Raw genomic sequence first — 18,285 nt, 5'->3', positions numbered from 1 at the left:
TTAATTTCCTTTTTTTTTTTTATATGCAAATGGAAGGGGGATACCCAGAATGTTTGATTACAGAATTTTAGCTATTGCCAAATGTATTACGCCAACAGGGAATACCAATAGCCTCATCTTCTAAAGTGTCAATGGCAACCTGTGGAGGCTCCTTGAGGATATGAAGGCCTCTATCACATACTATGGCTAATGCAGCCAATTTGTCGGCAGTGGCGTTCTGTTCTCGTGCAATCCATGCTACCTTCCAGGTTTCAAGTCTGCATATCTCTTTCTTGCAGGCTGATACAATATTCTGTGCAATTGCATTTGTTATGGTATTCTTGTTCATGGCCCTCTTTCGAATCGCATTCAAATATAACCTTTCTGCATCCTAGTTGAGTTGCAACTTGAATGCCTCTTAGGAGTGCCCATGCCTCAGCTTGGAGAGGTGTGCTAACCCCTATATTATTTACAAAGCCTCCTCTCCATTCTCCTTTGCTATCTCTTAGAATTCCTCCGCATCCAGCTCTATTGGTTGTCAAATTCACAGCGCCATCAACATTCATTTTCATGAATTCACCTTGCGGTTTTGCCCAGCACATCTTCTTCCAGCTTCTTTGTTTCTCCTTATTCATATGAAATTTAGCTTTAATAAAAGCATTGCTTGTTTCAATCCATTGGGATCTGATCCAGTTCACTCTGACCTGCAGGGGGGGCTAACTTATTGTTGAATATGGCATCATTGCGCCACTTCCATATCCACCATAGTGTGATGGCGAATAGTACTTTGTCATCGCTCGGGGTATTCCCAGAGTTCTTAATTGAGATACCTTTGTCTAGCCATTCTAGTAGGGGACTAGCTGAATGTGTCATATGATAATTTGATAACACTGCATTCCAAATCTCCGCTGCTATAGGGTATCTGCGCAGCACATGTTCCGTGTCCTCAATCGCATTGGGGCAGTTCCAACACTTGTCATCTTCAGTTAAGCCTCTTCTTCTTTGATTGTCATTGGTGAGAATTTTTTCATGTCTAGCGAGCCAGATGAAAGTCTTGATTCGATTTGGGATTTTAAGCTTCCAGATGTTATTCCATTTAGCTGCTTCTACTGGAGATCCCTCACTTGTCGCATTGTTATAGGCTGAGCTTACTGTAAAGCTTGCACTCGATCCCCCTTTCCATCCAATGGAGTCTGGTTCACTGTCTTCTTCAGCTAATATTGCGGCTGCTATGCTGCATAAACATTCATTTGGTAATAAGTTGTCGAGTCTGCTCCACTTCCACCCTTTGTCCCAATAATCAGCCATTGATTTGTTCATCTCAGTTAGGGGAATTGAAGATAAGGCTCTATCTTGTAGTGGTTTGTCACCTATCCAGACATCTCTCCAGAATAAAGTGTTCCTTCCATTTCTTACCAACTTTCTGGTGCCGTGCTGTAGTGTAGGGACTGCTAGTAATATACCTCGCCAAGCATTAGACATATTAGTCTTTGGACGCCACCTCGAGCAATCTATTGATTGAATCGAATATTTGGCTTTGAACACTCGCACCCACAGATTATCTTCATTCATCATTATTCGCCATCCTAGTTTTGCTAGGAATGCTATATTCATTTCAGCAAGTTTCCGAATTCCTAGGCCACCATTTTCTTTGCTTTTAGTAACCGTGTCCCATCTGATCAAGTTGCACCTTTTCTCCCCTTCCAGATTACCCCATAAGAAGCCTCTGATTAATTTTTCCATGTTCGCGATGACCCCTTTAGGTATTAGCGTGGTTTGCATCGTGTAGAAAGGGACTGAGGACAAAACTGATTGTGCCAGCACTTGTCTGCCTGCCAGCGATAGTGTTTTGGCTTTCCATCCCGCCAATCTGCTTCGCATCCTTTCCAGAATACCAGAGAATGTCTCGTTTTTCAATCTACCGTGGATCGACGGAATTCCTAAGTATTTTCCTAAATTTCTGACCTTAGGAATTCCAGATAGAGCAGATATGTCTTCCTGAACAGCAACTAGGGTATTCTTAGAGAAAAAGATACTTGACTTGTTGAAATTAACCCTTTGGCCAGACATCATACAAAACTCATCCAGGCATCTTTTCATCTCTTCAGCTTGTGTTGGTGTAGCTTCTCCAAATAAAACCATGTCATCTGCAAAAAGCAAGTGTGTTAACATGGGGCCATGTCTAGTGATTTTAATCCCTTTCCATATACCCTTCAAGCATCACATATAATATGACTTAATTTTTCAATGCAAAGCCCAAATAATAAGGGTGATATGGGGTCTCCTTGTCTAATTCCACGACCCGGTGTAAACCACTCAGATTGGAGTTCATTCCATGTTACTGCCAGTCTTGTAGTAGATATACATGTCATAATATTTCTCCTCTGTTGAAGAGGAAGAGATATATTCCTTAGAACTTTTTACAAACAATCATTGACAACAATATATATAGGCTGTAGAAGAATACTAACAGCACCTAGGGATACTAACAGTCATCTAGGAAATAAATACTAATAAAAGCAAATAAAAACTAATAAAAGCACATAAGAATACAGTGAATCTCAACACCCCCTTCAAGCTGGAGCGTGGATGTCAAAGGCTCCAAGCTTGTGACACAAATATTCAACTCTAGGACCTCTTAAAGCTTTGGTGAAGATGTCAGCCAACTGATCATTTGTACCCACAAATGAGGTAACAATTTCTCCGGATGCAATCTTTTCACGAACAAAATGACAATCGATCTCGATGTGTTTTGTTCTCTTATGAAAGACGGGATTGGATGCAATATGCAAGGCTGCTTGATTGTCGCACATCAGTTTCATAGGCCCTTTCATGATATTAGGTTGCCACCAAGAAAAACACAGTACCCAGATGTTGATTTTCTGTCCCAAGGGCAACAAGCCCAATCTGCATCAGTATACCCGATAATCTCTGTATTTCCATGATCTTTGTATAACACCCCGGTTCCTCGTGACTTCTTGATGTATCGCAAAATTCTAATGACAGCATCCCAATGGCTATCACACGGAGAGGCCAAAAATTGACTTACAGTGCTAATTGCAAAAGAAATGTCAGGGCGAGTGACTGTTAAGTATAACAATTTTCCAACCAATCTTCGATATCTTCCTGGATCTGAAAAGGGCTTCCCTTGTTCCGGAACAAGCTTAACGTTAGGATCCAGGGGAGTATCAATTGGTTTGCAATCAAGCATACCTGTTTCCTCTAATATGTCCAAAGCATATTTTCGTTGAGATATACAAATCCCTTGCTTTGACTGGGCAACTTCTATCCCTAAGAAGTATTTCAATTTTCCAAGATCTTTTGTCTCAAAGTGTTGGTGAAGATGCTGTTTCAACTGGAGTATTCCTTCTGCATCATCTCCTGTGATAACAATATCATCGACATAAACAACAAGATAAATGCTCTTACCTTGTTGATGCCGGTAGAACACAGAGTGGTCCACTTTGCTCCGAACTAACCCAAACTCTTGTAGAACTGTACTAAAACGTCCAAACCAGGCACGTGGAGACTGTTTCAGTCCATAAAGAGAGCGTTTTAGTTTGCAGACCAAGTCAGTCTCCCCCCCTTGAGAGCGTTTTAGTTTGCAGACCAAGTCAGTCTCCCCCCCTTGAGCAACAAAACCATTGCAGACCAAGTCAGTCTCCCCCCCTTGAGCAACAAAACCAAGAGGTTGCTCCATATATACTTCTTCTTTCAGATCTCCATGTAAAAATGCATTCTTGATGTCCAACTGGTATAAAGGCCAATGATGTATAGCAACAATAGATAGAAAGATTCGGATGGAAGAGATCTTGGCTACAGGAGAGAATGTATCAGTGTAATCAATACCAAACACTTGAGTATACCCTTTGGCCACGAGTCAAGCTTTGAGTCTATCTACTTGTCCATCAGATCCAATTTTGACATTGTAGACCCATCGACAACCAACAACCGTTTTGCCAGGCGGTAATGGAACCAAGTCCCAAGTTCCTGAGGAATGCAAAGCAACCATTTCTTCCACCATAGCTTGTTGCCAACCAGGATGGGAAAGAGCCTCCTTAACAGTTTTAGGAACAGAAACAGATGGTAAACTGGAGATGAAAGCATTATAAACAGGGGAAAACCGATGATAAGAGACAAAATTGTATATAGGGTAGGGATTGCAAGTAGACCTGTTACCCACTCGACTAGCAATGGGAGTATTGGAGATAGGAGCAGGAACCGGATCTGAGGGAAGAACCAACTCAGGAGATGAATCAGCAGTAGTGGTTGGTGGTACCTTTGATCGACGATGATAGGTGAACTAGAAAGGAGAGACAGTGCGGGATTGTGATGTAGTGGGAGGTAGGACACCTTGTGATGTATTGGGAGGTAGGACACTAGGAGACAGAGGTATTTCTATCCCTCCTTCAAATGAGGGAACCGGTAGAACATCAGGAAAAGGATCCACAACCCTTGTAGAGTCGGATGAAAAGAATGGAGTGTACTCAAAGAAGGTAACATTTGGTGAGACATAGAACCGTCGTGTGCCAGGGCAATAACATCTGAACCCTTTTTGAACCCTAGAGTACCCCACAAAAATACACTTCAAGGATTTGGGTGAGAGTTTATCACGACCGGGGGTAATATCCCGAACAAAGCAAGTGCAACCAAAAACCTTAAGTGGAAGCTTGTGTAAAGGCTCTTGAGGAAACAATATGCTATAGGGTATTTTACCGTGTAGAACAGATGATGGCATACGGTTAATGAGATAACATGAATGAAGGATAGCGTCTCCCCAGAAATAAGAAGGAACTTTGTAGTGAAGAAGCATAGTCCGAGCAGTCTCCACTAGATGCTTGTAGTGAAGAAGCATAGTCCGAGCAGTCTCCACTAGATGCTTATTCTTTCGTTCAGACACACCATTTTGCTGTGGGGTATCTGGACAAGAAGACTCATGGAGAATACCTTCATATTCAAGAAGGATAGACAGAGGAGTATTAAAATATTCCTTGGCATTATCACTTCGAAGGGTTTTAATAGACACTCCAAATTGATTTTTAACCTCATTATTAAACTTTTGAAAGATGTTGAACAGTTCAGAATGTTGTCGCATTAAGAAAACCCAAGTACAACGAGAAAAGTCATCAGTAAAAGTAACAAAATACTTGAACCCTAACACAGAAGTGACACGACAAGGACCCCAAATATCACTGTGTACTAAAGAAAAAAGGGGATGAGGATACTTTGTTAACTCGTTCAGGGAAGGAACTTCTTGAATGTTTTCCCAATTGACAAGATTCACACTCAAGTGAAGACAACTTTGAGAGACTCGGTTCAAGTTGTTGAAGTTTCTTCAAACTTGGATGACCTAGACGACAATGAGTAAGGGACGGAGGAATAGTAGCACTACAGACAGTGGAAGCAGGAGTAGATAGACGGTATAACCCTTTTGATTCATACCCCGAGCCAATCGTCTTCCCCGAACGACGGTCCTGTATAATGACAGAATCAGAAGAAAAGGTGACAAGGCAATCTAGAGAGTGAGTAAGCTGACGAATGGAAATCAAATTAAAAGGACATGCAGGTATATACAAAACTGATGATAAAAGTAGATTAGGAAGAGGTCTCGCTTTACCCACTCCGTTATTAGTACATATGGATCCATTACCAAACACAATGGACGGGAGAGACTTAGAGTTTGTGAGGTGAGTCAATAAAGAAGAATTATCACAGATATGTTCAGAGGCACCTGAATCAAGGACCCGTGGTCCAAGAGATTCAGATTGAGAAACAAGAGCAGTATGAGTCTCTTCAGTATGAGCCAAAGGAGTGACAACAACAGCTTGGGCATTAGCTTTAAACCGGGCAAATTCTTCATATTCTGCAAGAGAGATAGTTTTAGAGCCAAATCCTTCTTGATTGAGCTGAGCCACATTTGTAGGGGCAGGCAATGGTTTCCCATGTAGCTTCCAACATCGGTCCCGTGTGTGTCCAGATCTATGGTAGTAATCACAGTATCTAGCATTTTTCTGCCCACTACGGTCTTTATTCCGATTGCCCGAATTGTTACCTCGACCTCCTTGGATCACAAGAGCAGACTGTTCTGTGGTGGGTCCAGGAATCTCACCAGGAAAAGAAGCCACTTGAAGAAGGCGTTTGAACAATTCTTTGATTCCTGGCACAACGTTATTCCCAAGAATCTGGTTTCGAGTATTGTCAAACTCAGGGCCTAATTTAGATAAAACGAGGACAACAAAAAATTTTTCCCTTTGGGCAGTCTGTTCAGCAGGTGTCCCTCCAATTGGTAATAGTTTATTAAATTCAGTCAATAAACTTTGAGTTTTTCCAAGAAAGGCTTCCATACTCACACCATCCTTCTTTAAATTAACCAAATTATCAACAACTGTGTAACATTGTGAAATATCATTGGTGTATAAGGCTTTAGCTTGATTCCAAACCTCAACACATGTTTTAAAAACTCTAAACAACTGAACTAACTCAGGTGAAAGGGATTGCCATAGGAGACTACAAAGTTGAGCATCTACCCTTTTCCAAATTGCCTTTTCATTTTCTGTAACCTCTTCTACCCCCTTTTCCAAATGGTCAATAACACCTTGGCCCATAAACCACATTTCAACGACATTCGACCAAGAATGATAGTTTTGTGACCCACATAATTTTTCAGAGGTTATAACAGGATTTCCAGATAAGTTAGGCACAAAAACTGAGCTAGGGAAAGCATTTTCAACACAGTTAGGCACAAAAACTGAGCTAGGGAAAGCATTTTCAACACTGCCAGGCACAAAAACTGAGCTAGGGAAAGCATTTTCAACACTGCCAGAGGTTTCACCTGAGCTAGGGAAAGCATTTTCAACACTGCCAGAGGTTTCACCAGTTCCAGTTGAAGACATGGTTGAAAAAAAAAAGGTTTCACCAGTTCCAGTTGAAGACATGGTTGAAAAAAAAAGGAAAGATATTACCAGACGAGGCAGGGGAGGGACACCAACCAGACTGGAAATCCTCGCCGGAAAATCAGGCAGTCAGGGGAGAGTCGTGAACCAGACTGGAAAATCTCTAGACTGGAGTTGGCTCTTCAGATTTTGTAAAAAAAAAGTCTGGAAATTTTGTTTTGGGTTTGATGAACAGTACTGCTACTGTTCATACTGTTCATGCGAAGGAGGAAAAAAGAAATCAGGCCACAGGAGGTGGCTCTGATACCATGTTGAAGAAGAAGAGATATATTCGTTAGAACTTTCTACAAACAATCATTGACAACAATATATATAGGCTGTAGAAGAATACTAACAGCACCTAGGGATACTAACAGTTATCTAGGAAATAAATACTAATAAAAGCAAATAAAAACTAATAAAAGCACATAAGAATACAGTGAATCTCAACATCCTCCAAGTGTCGTTGAAACCTGCATCATTAAGAGTATTGTTAATAAATTTCCACGACAATCTATCATACGCCTTTTCCAAGTCTATTTTCATCACCATCCAGCCCGTTGAACCTTGTTTAATCCTCATTGAATTCAAGACTTCTTGAAACACAAGGATATTGTCCGAAATTTGTCGTTCCGGAATAAAGCTTGATTGGTATGGACCAATAAGCTTTGTGAGCCCCTTTTGTAATCTTGATGCCATCACCTTGATTATCAATTTATATGCGACATTACATAACCCAATAGGCCATAATTGATTGACCGTTTCTAGTTTAGGGACTTTGGGAATCAGGCAGATTAGCGTATCATTGCACTCAACTGGCAGCGTCCCTTCTTTGAAAAAATTCATTGCAAACTTTATGAGTGATTTTCCAACTACACCCCAAGCTTTTTGATAGAACATTGCGGTAAATCCATCCGGTCCTGGTGCCTTGGTTGGTTCCATATCAAACAACGCCTTCCTAATTTCCTCTAGTGTGAAGGGACTGTTTATCTCCTGCCACTCTTCATTACTAAGAACCGGGAACTGGCTGCACATCTGTTGCTGTGGTTGCGAAATCTGCTCATCAGTAAATAGCTTACTAAACTGATTTTGTATGTGTTCGATTATCTGATGGTCCTCTGTGATCCAACTTCCATCCTCCTTCTTCAGACTACCTCTCTTAACCGCACCTTTTTTGGTCAGTGTAGCTAGATGGTAGAACCTTGTGTTTCGATCCCCCGATGTAATCCACTCCTCCCTTGACCGTTGATACCATAACAATTCTTCTTGATGAAGTGTGACTTCTAATTCCTTCTGGAGTTTCCTTTCGAGTTTAATAAGATCAGACCTCATGTGCTAGGCTAAAGAGCGTTGAATCCCTCTTAATCTGGCCAACATTCTTTTTTTTTCTTTGAAATATGTTCCCAAATGTTTCCTTGTTCCAGTTAGTCAGGGCTTCCGCCATACGCCTGTTGTTTAATTCCAGCTCATCTTCTGCTTCCCATATATCCTGTATTTGTTCAAAGAACTTGTTGTGGGTGGTCCGTGCAGCATTAAACCTAAACTTCTTCCTACCCCCATGATTTTCACTTGGATTTGTGTTTAGAAGTAATGGGGTGTGGTCTGAATCCATCATCGGGAGATGTTCTAACATAGCATCTGGGAAACGAAGCATCCATTCTGAGTTTCCAAGGGCACGGTCTAGTCTTGCAGCTTTATAGAACTGAGTGTTCACCCCTCTTGCCCAGATAAACGTTGATCCCCGGTAGTTTAAATCCATTAAACCCTCCCAGAAAATCCATTCATTAAAATCTGTGCTTCTGGCTTGGTTAAAAACATCGGGGTTGCTGACCTCATTGGGGCCTGTGACTGAGTTGAAATCTCCAATTGTGAGCTATTGATTGTGAGGGCCAAAATCTTGCAGGCGTAGATCTGTAAAGAGACTTCTGCGCAGCATGAGACTAGGACTGCTGTATACAACTGTTAACATCCAGGGATTGGTTCTCCCATCATTAACCTGCAAAATGACAAATTGCGGGTGAGTTTTTATCACAGTAACATTAACTGTTGGATTCCAGTGGACCCAGATGCCACCCGAGAATCCTACTGCTTCCACACGAACCCAATCTTCGAATCCAAAGCTAGAGCAAATCCTGTTAGCTTGATCTCCTGACACTCTAGGTTCTAACAGACAAACAATAGAAGGGTTAAACATTCGAGTATAATTCTTCAGAGTGCGGCGAAACGAATTTGATGCCGCACCCTGGTAGTTCCATATCAAACATATCATATTAAAAATAAATAACCAAACAACAAGCGCTCATGGGCGCATGTGGCCATTGGCCTCGTGGTCATATTGACCAGGATTACTCTCTAAGCCCTCCATCGCCTCAACGGGAGGTTCATTCCGAACATCAAAGATTGCAGGGATGTCTGGTGGATCTCCCAGTAAAGTATTGTCTGGTACAATGTGCGAACATTCCGGCTGGTCTGTCCCCGCACCGACTACTGAACTTACAATACTCTTTCCTTTGTTATAACCCCGTACTACTGTATGTTGTATTTCGGCCGCCGCTTGTCTTGAGGTCCCGCCTCTGCCACCTCTCAAATTGGACCCTCCTCTATGAGGTGGAATATATCGAGCATGTTGACCTGCTTGGGCATTATATTGCTGTTGAATCCCAAATGAGAATTGGTGGTCATACGTTTGCTTCTAGCGTTGATTGGTTATGATCCTAGGAAGATTCTCCTTTGAGCTAATGGGAGTTGTTCCAGTAACTATTCCTCCCTGCCCGGGTACCTGGCCCTCCTCCTCTAGTCCTTCTAGTAGCGCGAAGCGCGATTGCGTATCAACTCCTCCTTGCGGGAACCTTGGGGTATACAAAGTATTCCTTGTCGGATGGTACCCTGAATTTGGACCGCCACCTCTACCTCTCCCTCTTATCTCTTTTCTTGAAACCAACATCCAAGGACCAAAGTTATCCTTGAACTGGTGGGCAGCAGATTGGCGTTGGTGCGTGAAAACGTTTCGAGTCTCTGGCTGTACCCCTCTGTTCTGAATGGGGGCATCCACCTCCACCGGAACCTGTGGTGCCATTGGGGAGTCCTTCCCACATTGTTTTGCCCTGTGCCCATATAATCCACAACTAAAGCATACCAAATGTAAACCTTCATACACAATTGGCCAGACCTTTTGTTCAAGGGTGAACTTTGAAATTAAAGTTTTTGAGATATCGACTTCCACACAGACTCTAGCAAAACTGCCTTTCGAAACTAGACTAGTAGTAGTGTCTACTTTAATCGGTCTACCTGCATTCTTGCCAATCTTTACCAGAAAATCATCATCGAAATATTCTACCGGCAGAGCCGGAAACCGAACCTAGGCTAGTAACTTACTTGGTTTATCATCCCTTGGGTCGAAGTTAGGTTTCCATTCTTGAACCACCAGATAGTGATCCATAATCATCCATGGTCCTTCGAATTTGGCGAACTCATAGTCGTGGAGTGCTTCGAATTTCGCCAAGAAAAAATCCGAATCCAGTGTTATCAATTCGAAAGTAGCCTCCGGTTTCCACATCTTGAGCAATCTTTGCCGCAAGTATGAGTAAGTCACTCTTCGGCCAAGAACCTTGATGATGAGCGATCTTTTCCACGGCCGGCGAAGTCTCTCCTTTTCCTCCTTCGTAATGGGAATAACAGGGCACATCGGATCTGCTTCATCCTCATTCATAACTTCCTCATCTAAGACCGGTTCTTCTTCTGGACGCTCTTGAGGTTGTTCTTGGTGCCATGCATGATTTGGCGTCGCCGCTGGGGTTCTCCATTGGGCCGATTCCGGCGATTTCAATCCGGCTGAGTTTGGGGTTTCCTGAACCATCTCGACTTCCGGTGACGCTTCGGTTCTGTTCTTTGTCTCCCTTCCTCGCTTAGATTTCTTGGTACTTCTTTCTAGTAAATCTTGGTCCTCCGGCGACCGTGTGGTCGCCATCGGCGTTGTTAACTCTGAGAGCGTTTCAGACACGAGCTGCATTCTTTTTCCTTAGTATTACATTCTTATATAGACATAACTCGTTTTAGAGATTAGAATTTGTGATATGGTGTGACAAGAGTGTGAGGCACCCAAAAATGAACTTTCATTTTGTTTTTTTTAAATTAGTCTCTGGAGATAACACCTTAATTTCCTTTCTAAATAGGACTGTTTTTACTTGCATTTATAGATTAGGTGTAGGACTCTGTTTCTCATTGTATTTAGGACAACAATGCTGCCCCTCTACCTATGAATAAAGCATGAACATAAAAGATTTAAGACAACTTTTCATTCAATAAAATTCTTTAGTCTTTTTGTACACTTGTGTAAGAAACCTTATTGCTAATTGTGGACTCAATTAGTGGCTAGCTCGTGGACTCAACTAGCAATTGATTCGTGGACTCGAATCATTCTTCCTCTCTTCAACTTTAGATTTAGGTTTGTGGAATCATTCTTTAATTGAAGGAAACTAGATCGGACTCTAGTTGATTGAAGATTGAATCATCAAAGGTACTTGAAGCTACAACGGGATTCTTCTTAAGTCTTTGAGGATTCGGAACTAAGGGTTTCACGTGAGGTCTAATAAGGTATTTTGATCCATCTCTATCCTTGCATTGAAAGCTATGTTGGGATAATACTCTATTTTATTTGAACCTAGAACTAAGTACAGTTGATATTATCACCAGTGTTTGAAGTCTATCACATGCGTCCATTTTACAACTAGCAAGGATATAACCGTCTTGAGTCAATTTACACGAATGTATAAGTCCGTTGGGAGATCTAATGGTCAATGAACGAGATCTCTAACACTAGCCTCAAGGGTGAAAGGGAAAATTAGATTTACTTGGAAATATCTAGACCCTTCTCACCATATATGATCACAGTATTACCTGAAGAGAGTTGATTTTTGGTTGTTGAAATATAAGAAATCACTTTTATTGAAAATTTCCTCTCTAAAAGGATTTCAGATTCAAGTTATTCTCTAATTTTCTTTCTCAAGATATTCATCTTCAACATTGATCTAAACTGATCTTGAGAGAAACACACTTGTGTGATTTTATCACATCTTTAGACTGTATTCTATGTTAGCAATGGTGTAACGATAGGTGAATTAGGAAATTCGATAGTTGTTGTGAAGATCACCGAACTTCATCAATCCGTCTATGGTGTTTATAGAGTGGGTACTGTATAGTATGAGGTGTATCACATACTGGTCATATCGTTCCTCTTACCGTTTGTTTGAATACTACTTGATATAGCGGATTGGATTCACCGATGGTGGTCCCCAAGGTGTAGATGTTGGTTGCATCGAATTGGGTCAACAAATTCTGTGTTGATTGCGTTTCTTTGTCATTTAATTTACATTAGTTGCATATTTAACTATCTGAATTATTAATAGGTTAATAAGATCGTGAAACAGTAAGTGAAATTGAATGATAAATTCCAGTAAACTAAATGATCTTATTGTATTCAAGAAACAGTAAAATCTCAAATTATAATTGTGATATATATTTTTTATTTAATCTTGAACATGCAAAATTCATGTTATATACAACGTATGCTCAAAGAATGAACCCTATAGAGATTAAAGACATTGGAAATGAAACTGCTAGAATCGATCTTTTGGGATATGCTCCACCATTGTTTGGACTCTCACCTTCTGAAATGATCAAAGAAATCTTAGTACGCTGAAGATGCGATCGAACACTAAGAACAGACTGGAGCTACTAGAAATTAGTTTTCTAGGTTGCATTCCACCATTTTTTGAACTCTTGTCACCGGAGACTATCATTGGAGAAGTAACTATATTGCTCGGAAGGGACATCGTCAGAAAATCCCTACAAAATCGATGTCACTACAACTACTATCATTGAAAGTGGAGATGCCATCGGACATTTGGTTCAGCATGTCACTACCATCTTCACAACCATTGCTGCTGGAGAAAAATCCGTTGTTGTTGATGATGGAAGTCTATGTACTCACTTGGCTTAGGGGATAGGCTATAGAAGCATCGGCAAGCTTGTCGACGAAGAGGGAAACCACGACTTGACCCACTATTGAATGGCATCAAAAACTGCTATTAAAGTCGCCAATGAACTCTCCATGAAGACCAGATTAAAAAAAAACAATACAAAACAAAATCATATTAAAGGCAACAAAGTCTCTAGCATCGCTGTAATTCAATAGGTTGAAAGTCACAAATTACCTTGGGAACCTTCAAATAATTAAATTGAGCAAAACATGCGAGCTTTCAATTTCACTCTAGATCTATATGCGCTTTACTGTTTACCAATATCTAGCAACAATATGATGAGTACATCCGAAGCGCTTCAGAACTAACGAGGATGTTTTCAAAAAAAAGAACTAACGAGGACTGATATCAATCTTGGATCCGCTAGGTACTTGTTAAAGCATACCACTGCATTTGCATCAGAAGGGTAACAAACTTGTAGTTCACATTGTTAAGTGGATTATTATTTAAAAATTTTAGAATAGATAAAATTTTAGGTAGCTAGCTAGTTAGAAACAACAAAAGGAGAGCGCGTCTAAGCTACGCGTCCCATCGCTTCGCGAAGTTGTTTCCCAACGGATACATATACAACGGCTATTGCCTTTCAGTTGGTTTTCTCCAATTTTCTCTTCTGAAATTTTCCGGCGAGAGGAAAAAGGCGACTTTCTGAACATTTTGTATGTTTCTTCAACAGTGATTTTGCAATCATTACCCCATTGAAAAGGGTCTCCAAGAATTCAGTAAACTTACTCTCTCTTTGGGTTAGAGAATCCGGCGAGGACTAGAGATGTTGGCTAACGAGAATCCAAGGGGTTTCTTTACGCCGCAGCCGCTCAAGTTAAGTGGTTCGCCGGTGCCGGCCTCTCAGTGTAAGCCGCCTCGTCCTCACAGCGCCGGCAAACAGGATCTCTTTCACGTCATTCACAAAGTACCCGCCGGCGATTCTCCCTATGTCCGGGCTAAACATGTTCAGGTCAGTGTTCTTGATCGAGTTTGATGAATTCCTCCATGTTGAATATCATATCAATTCTTTAAATTTTCCAGAATTCTGTGTATTATTCAGTTATTTCTTGATTCCTTGAAAATCTTATGAAATCAAGAATATAATATGATGGGCAGTTAATCGAAAAGGATCCAAGCCGGGCAGTTTCGCTGTTCTGGGCAGCTATAAATTCTGGTGATCGAGTTGATAGTGCTCTTAAAGACATGGCTATTGTGATGAAACAGCTCAACCGTTCAGATGAAGCCATTGAAGCAATCAAGTCTTTTCGCCATCTTAGCCCTACAGACTCACAGGAATCCATTGACAATATATTGATTGAACTCTACAAGGTAACCTAATTCTCAAATTATGGTTTCATTTTGGTGTTCTTGCCTTGCCTCATGGGGCTGGGGGTCATATTAATTGTTTCAGAGATCGGGTAGAATCGAAGAGGAAATTGAAATGATTGAACATAAACTTAAGAACATTGAAGAGGGCATAGCTTTTGGTGGGAAGAAGACTAAGACAGCTAGATCTCAGGGCAAAAAGGTTGAAATCACACTTGAGAAAGAGTACTCAAGGTATGTTTATCTATCTGCTTTGGCTTAATTTCAACTTAGTTTTCTGCTTTTCACTTCAACTCAGTATCATTCAAAATGCAGATTGCTAGGTAACTTGGCCTGGGCACACATGCATTTGAAGAATTATAAATCAGCCGAAGAGAATTACAGGTATGTAGAATTGACTCCATGCTTGCAAAACTTTTAGTGGCAATGCTAAAAAAAAAAAAAAAAATTACAATTTGGGTATTATATTTTGTTGCAGAAAAGCTCTTTCCCTTGAGCCAGATAAGAATAAGCAGTGCAATCTTGCAATCTGCTTGATGCACATGAATAAGATTGCTGAGGCGAAGTTTCTGCTTCAATCCATAAGGGCTTCATCTGATTATAGGGAGATGGATGACTCGTGTCACAAGTCCCTAGAACGAGCCATGGAAATGCTTGCTGAATTTGAGTCACAGAACGGTAGTATGGTGGCGGGAGGAGAGATTTGTAAAGGAAGAACATCCTCCACTAGTACATTAGATGTTGAATCTGACAGCAAAGGAGGGACTGTTGTACGGCTTTTAACCGTTGATAAATTGAAGAGAGATTCTGTTTCTTGCTGGAGAAAATATGGCGGTGGACATCTAGAATCCCCGGGAGGAGGACCCTTTACGCAACCAAGAAGATGTGCTGCTGCATGGTCATCATTCAATAATAATGGCCATCAGAAGAAAGGAGGATGGTCCAGAACTAGCAGAAAATTGTCATTTGAAAGCAATAATAATACTACTTGCATCTTTCTACCACCACCTTCTACTAATGAGAAGCTGCTGAGATCTGATTTGGGTCACTGGAAAAATTGCAATGTTATGAAAACTCAATCTACATTGCCAAAGATGATTCATGATGAGAAATGGAGAAGAGACTACTACTCGTTGCAAAATAACAAGAAGAAATTTATGGAGTCAATTAGTTTTGCCTTAGAAGAAGAATCACCAACTGTTGATTTTTCAAGTGCACCTCATTTCTTGAAACAGAATTCTGAATTGCTTGACACAACCGAACATCTCAATCTCATAGGAACTGAGAAATCTGCCAATAATGAGAAACAACAAAATAAGAAGAGTTGGGCTGATATGGTCGAAGAAGAAGATGAGCAAGAAGACATGCAATCTTTCGAAACTCAAAGCAACAAGTCCTCTAACAGTCAAGAGCTTAGAGACGACGACGAGGAGTTCAATGACGAAAATGCTGACTGCAATGTAATTCGAGAGATCCCTAGTCTAAAGAATCTAGCAGAGAATATAAGCCAAAGTCTTGAAACATTAGATCTCAATGGTGGATACTATACTCAACCTGAACAAAGTACAGATGGAATAGAGACATGGCCATCTTCTTCATTCCACACACAGTTGAATTTTGAGATTGTTAAGTTGGTTCCACCTGAAGGGGGGGACTTAACCATCCAAACTCCTCTTAGACTACTAAAGCGAAGGAACAGACTGCAAGTCTTCCAGGATATAACTCCAGACAGTCCAAGGTTTTGATGAATGGTTTGTCAATCAATGTGCATACAGGACAGAGTGTAAATACCATATAGGATTTGATTCTTTCTATTTGTGAATAGAGCCCCTATGAGTGTGTGTATCTTCACTGTTCCTAGACTTGGGTTTTTCCTTTCTGTATAAATTGACTTTTCTTGGATTGATTGTATGATAATGGAGAGAGTTGAGAGCAATATTTGAATTAGAATGAACCAATTCATGCAGTTTTTATGATATGTGCTTTAGTGGGATGTAATTCTCAAGTACATTTGCTTTGACACACTGTAAATCAATTTATCATACAATTGTCTCCATCTATAATTTTCTTTTAAAACCACTTTAAAAAATATCTCTTTGGTAATTAGGGAATATAATTATTCATTACAATTATATAATTTAACTATGAAGTCTATTGTTCACTATCTTTAATGTGGAAAATTTATTTCAACACTTCTAGTCACCACTTATCAAAAAGGTTCAAGGTGGGGCAACCTAACCAAATTGGTCAAACTGTTGACTTGGTAACGACAAAGTTAAGTTCTTTTATTGATTTGAGCCAATCAACTATTGAAAACCAATAAACAACCTAGGAGGGGGATTGAATTAGGTTATTAAAAATTTTGTGCTAAGAGTCCAAGTGATATTCAAGAGGCTGTGTGTAAGTATAATGATAACGACCAGTGTGCCAAGGACCTTGTGGTCTAGTGGCATCAAACCCTTTTCTTTATACGGGAGGTGGTGGGTTCGAGCCTCAGTGGAACAGTAACCTGTCTAAACCACTACCTAACTAATCTTGAAGGCTATAAGATTAACAGTAACCTGTCTAAACCACTACCTAACTAATCTTGAAGGCTATAAGATTAGAAGACTACAACACAAGCCTTTAAGATTAAGATTAAAAACAAAAGAGATAATAGGTATGCAAGTTTTTCTTTCTCTGTAAAAGTGGTTCAGTACCTGTCTAAACCACTACCTACTTCCTTAGGATTTAGCAACAGCTAACTAATCTTGAAGGCTATAAGATTAGAAGACTACAACACAAGCCTTTAAGATTAAAAACAAAAGAGATAATAGGTATGCAAGTTTTTCTTTCTCTGTAAAAGCTTTGAAGCTTTGCAAGGGATGGAGAAGGATTGAGTTGAGTTGATGATTTTCCTGAACTTGGATAACAGTATTTATAGCCAGAGATTGGAGCTTGATGAGTGCCAATGCATCTTATTTTGTAGGGTTGAGTGGTCTTTATTACATTAATTGGGTCCTCTTGGGTTGGATTGTATGTTTAATTGCTATATTTTCATGTGAGCACTAACATTGGAGCACTTGTAAGGCATTTTAGTGTTTGAAGGTAATTGGAAACAAAAAGAATGACAAATGAAGAAGAACATGGAAACTGTGCTATGTACGAGTGCATGATAGTACATGGGCTCACACATCAGGAGGCCGAGTGGTGTGGACTGGATCATGATCGTGGCAGTGGCCGAGATTAAAATGAGACACGTGCGTGTACGCGTACGCACATATGGGTGCTTGTACGTGAGACAGATCACTTGGTTTAAATTGTTGTTTGGCGGGATTCATTATATCAATTCATTTTTAGACACATTTTTTTTCTTGAATTCTAGTGAGAGAAAGCTCTATGGTTGAGATCTTGGAGCATTCTTTCCTCAATTTGTAGATTGGACTTCACTCTTGGATTGAAATTGGTATCATCTTTACTTTTTGCACTTCAATTTCCATCTTCATTGTCTATCTTCAATCTTGATTTCAATTCATTGTGTTTTCAATCTATAATGATGAGGTGTGGCTAGATATTCTAGGAATTGGATTGGAATCTCTTTTGATTATGCATTCTAGTTCTTTAATTGTTTAATGATGAGATTTGGTGTATGGGAGAAATATCTTTGTTGTGAGTGAACTTTGATTGTTCCTAGCTTTATTGGTGGCCACAATAGGTTAGGTGTTAGAGAGAGTGAGGCTTGCAAGAGATTGATGTCTCATGTAGTCTTGTTCACTTGTTTTTCCCGCCATTGATTTGAGAGGGCTAAGCCCGAAAGGAGAGTGTAGACTAGGTGTTTGATGAATGCCTTAGGCACTTGAAGATGTCTAAGAGGCTAAGTCTTTCATGGCTTAGTACTTGTTGCTAGTTCTCACAAAGTAGTCATTCATATGCCTCATCAATTCCACCCTAGACATAGAATGCATAAGACCAAGAGTTCCCATCCAATTCTCCGTTTTACTTGATTGCTTGTTTATTACATTTTCTTTACTTTTATGCTTTTACAACTT

At 40.3% G+C, this 18,285-nt stretch overlaps 1 protein-coding gene across 1 annotated transcript; it reads left to right on the top strand.

The window, feature by feature from the left end:
* The first annotated feature begins 13,592 nt into the window (after nt 1-13,592).
* On the top strand, nt 13,593-16,199 carry LOC116020935 (protein POLLENLESS 3-LIKE 1-like). The gene is made up of 5 exons (XM_031261508.1): nt 13,593-13,901; nt 14,048-14,260; nt 14,343-14,491; nt 14,573-14,641; nt 14,736-16,199. The coding sequence occupies exons 1-5, from the start codon at nt 13,716-13,718 to the stop codon at nt 16,000-16,002; spliced, it is 1,884 nt and encodes a 627-aa protein (XP_031117368.1). The 5' UTR covers nt 13,593-13,715; the 3' UTR covers nt 16,003-16,199.
* Nucleotides 16,200-18,285: the final 2,086 nt, after the last annotated feature.

This window comes from Ipomoea triloba, chromosome 5 (assembly GCF_003576645.1).
Source record: "Ipomoea triloba cultivar NCNSP0323 chromosome 5, ASM357664v1".
Taxonomy (NCBI): Eukaryota; Viridiplantae; Streptophyta; class Magnoliopsida; order Solanales; family Convolvulaceae; genus Ipomoea; species Ipomoea triloba.
Note: the sequence above shows the minus strand (reverse complement) of the source record. Positions and strands in the feature narration are given on the sequence as shown.

Coding starts and splice junctions, on each gene's coding strand:
- LOC116020935 (XM_031261508.1), top strand. CDS start 13,716: ATGTTGGCTAACGAGAATCCAAGGGGTTTCTTTACGCCGCAGCCGCTC. Junction 14,261..14,342: donor TATTGATTGAACTCTACAAG/GTAACCTAATTC, acceptor TAATTGTTTCAG/AGATCGGGTAGAATCGAAGA. Junction 14,492..14,572: donor CTTGAGAAAGAGTACTCAAG/GTATGTTTATCT, acceptor TTCAAAATGCAG/ATTGCTAGGTAACTTGGCCT.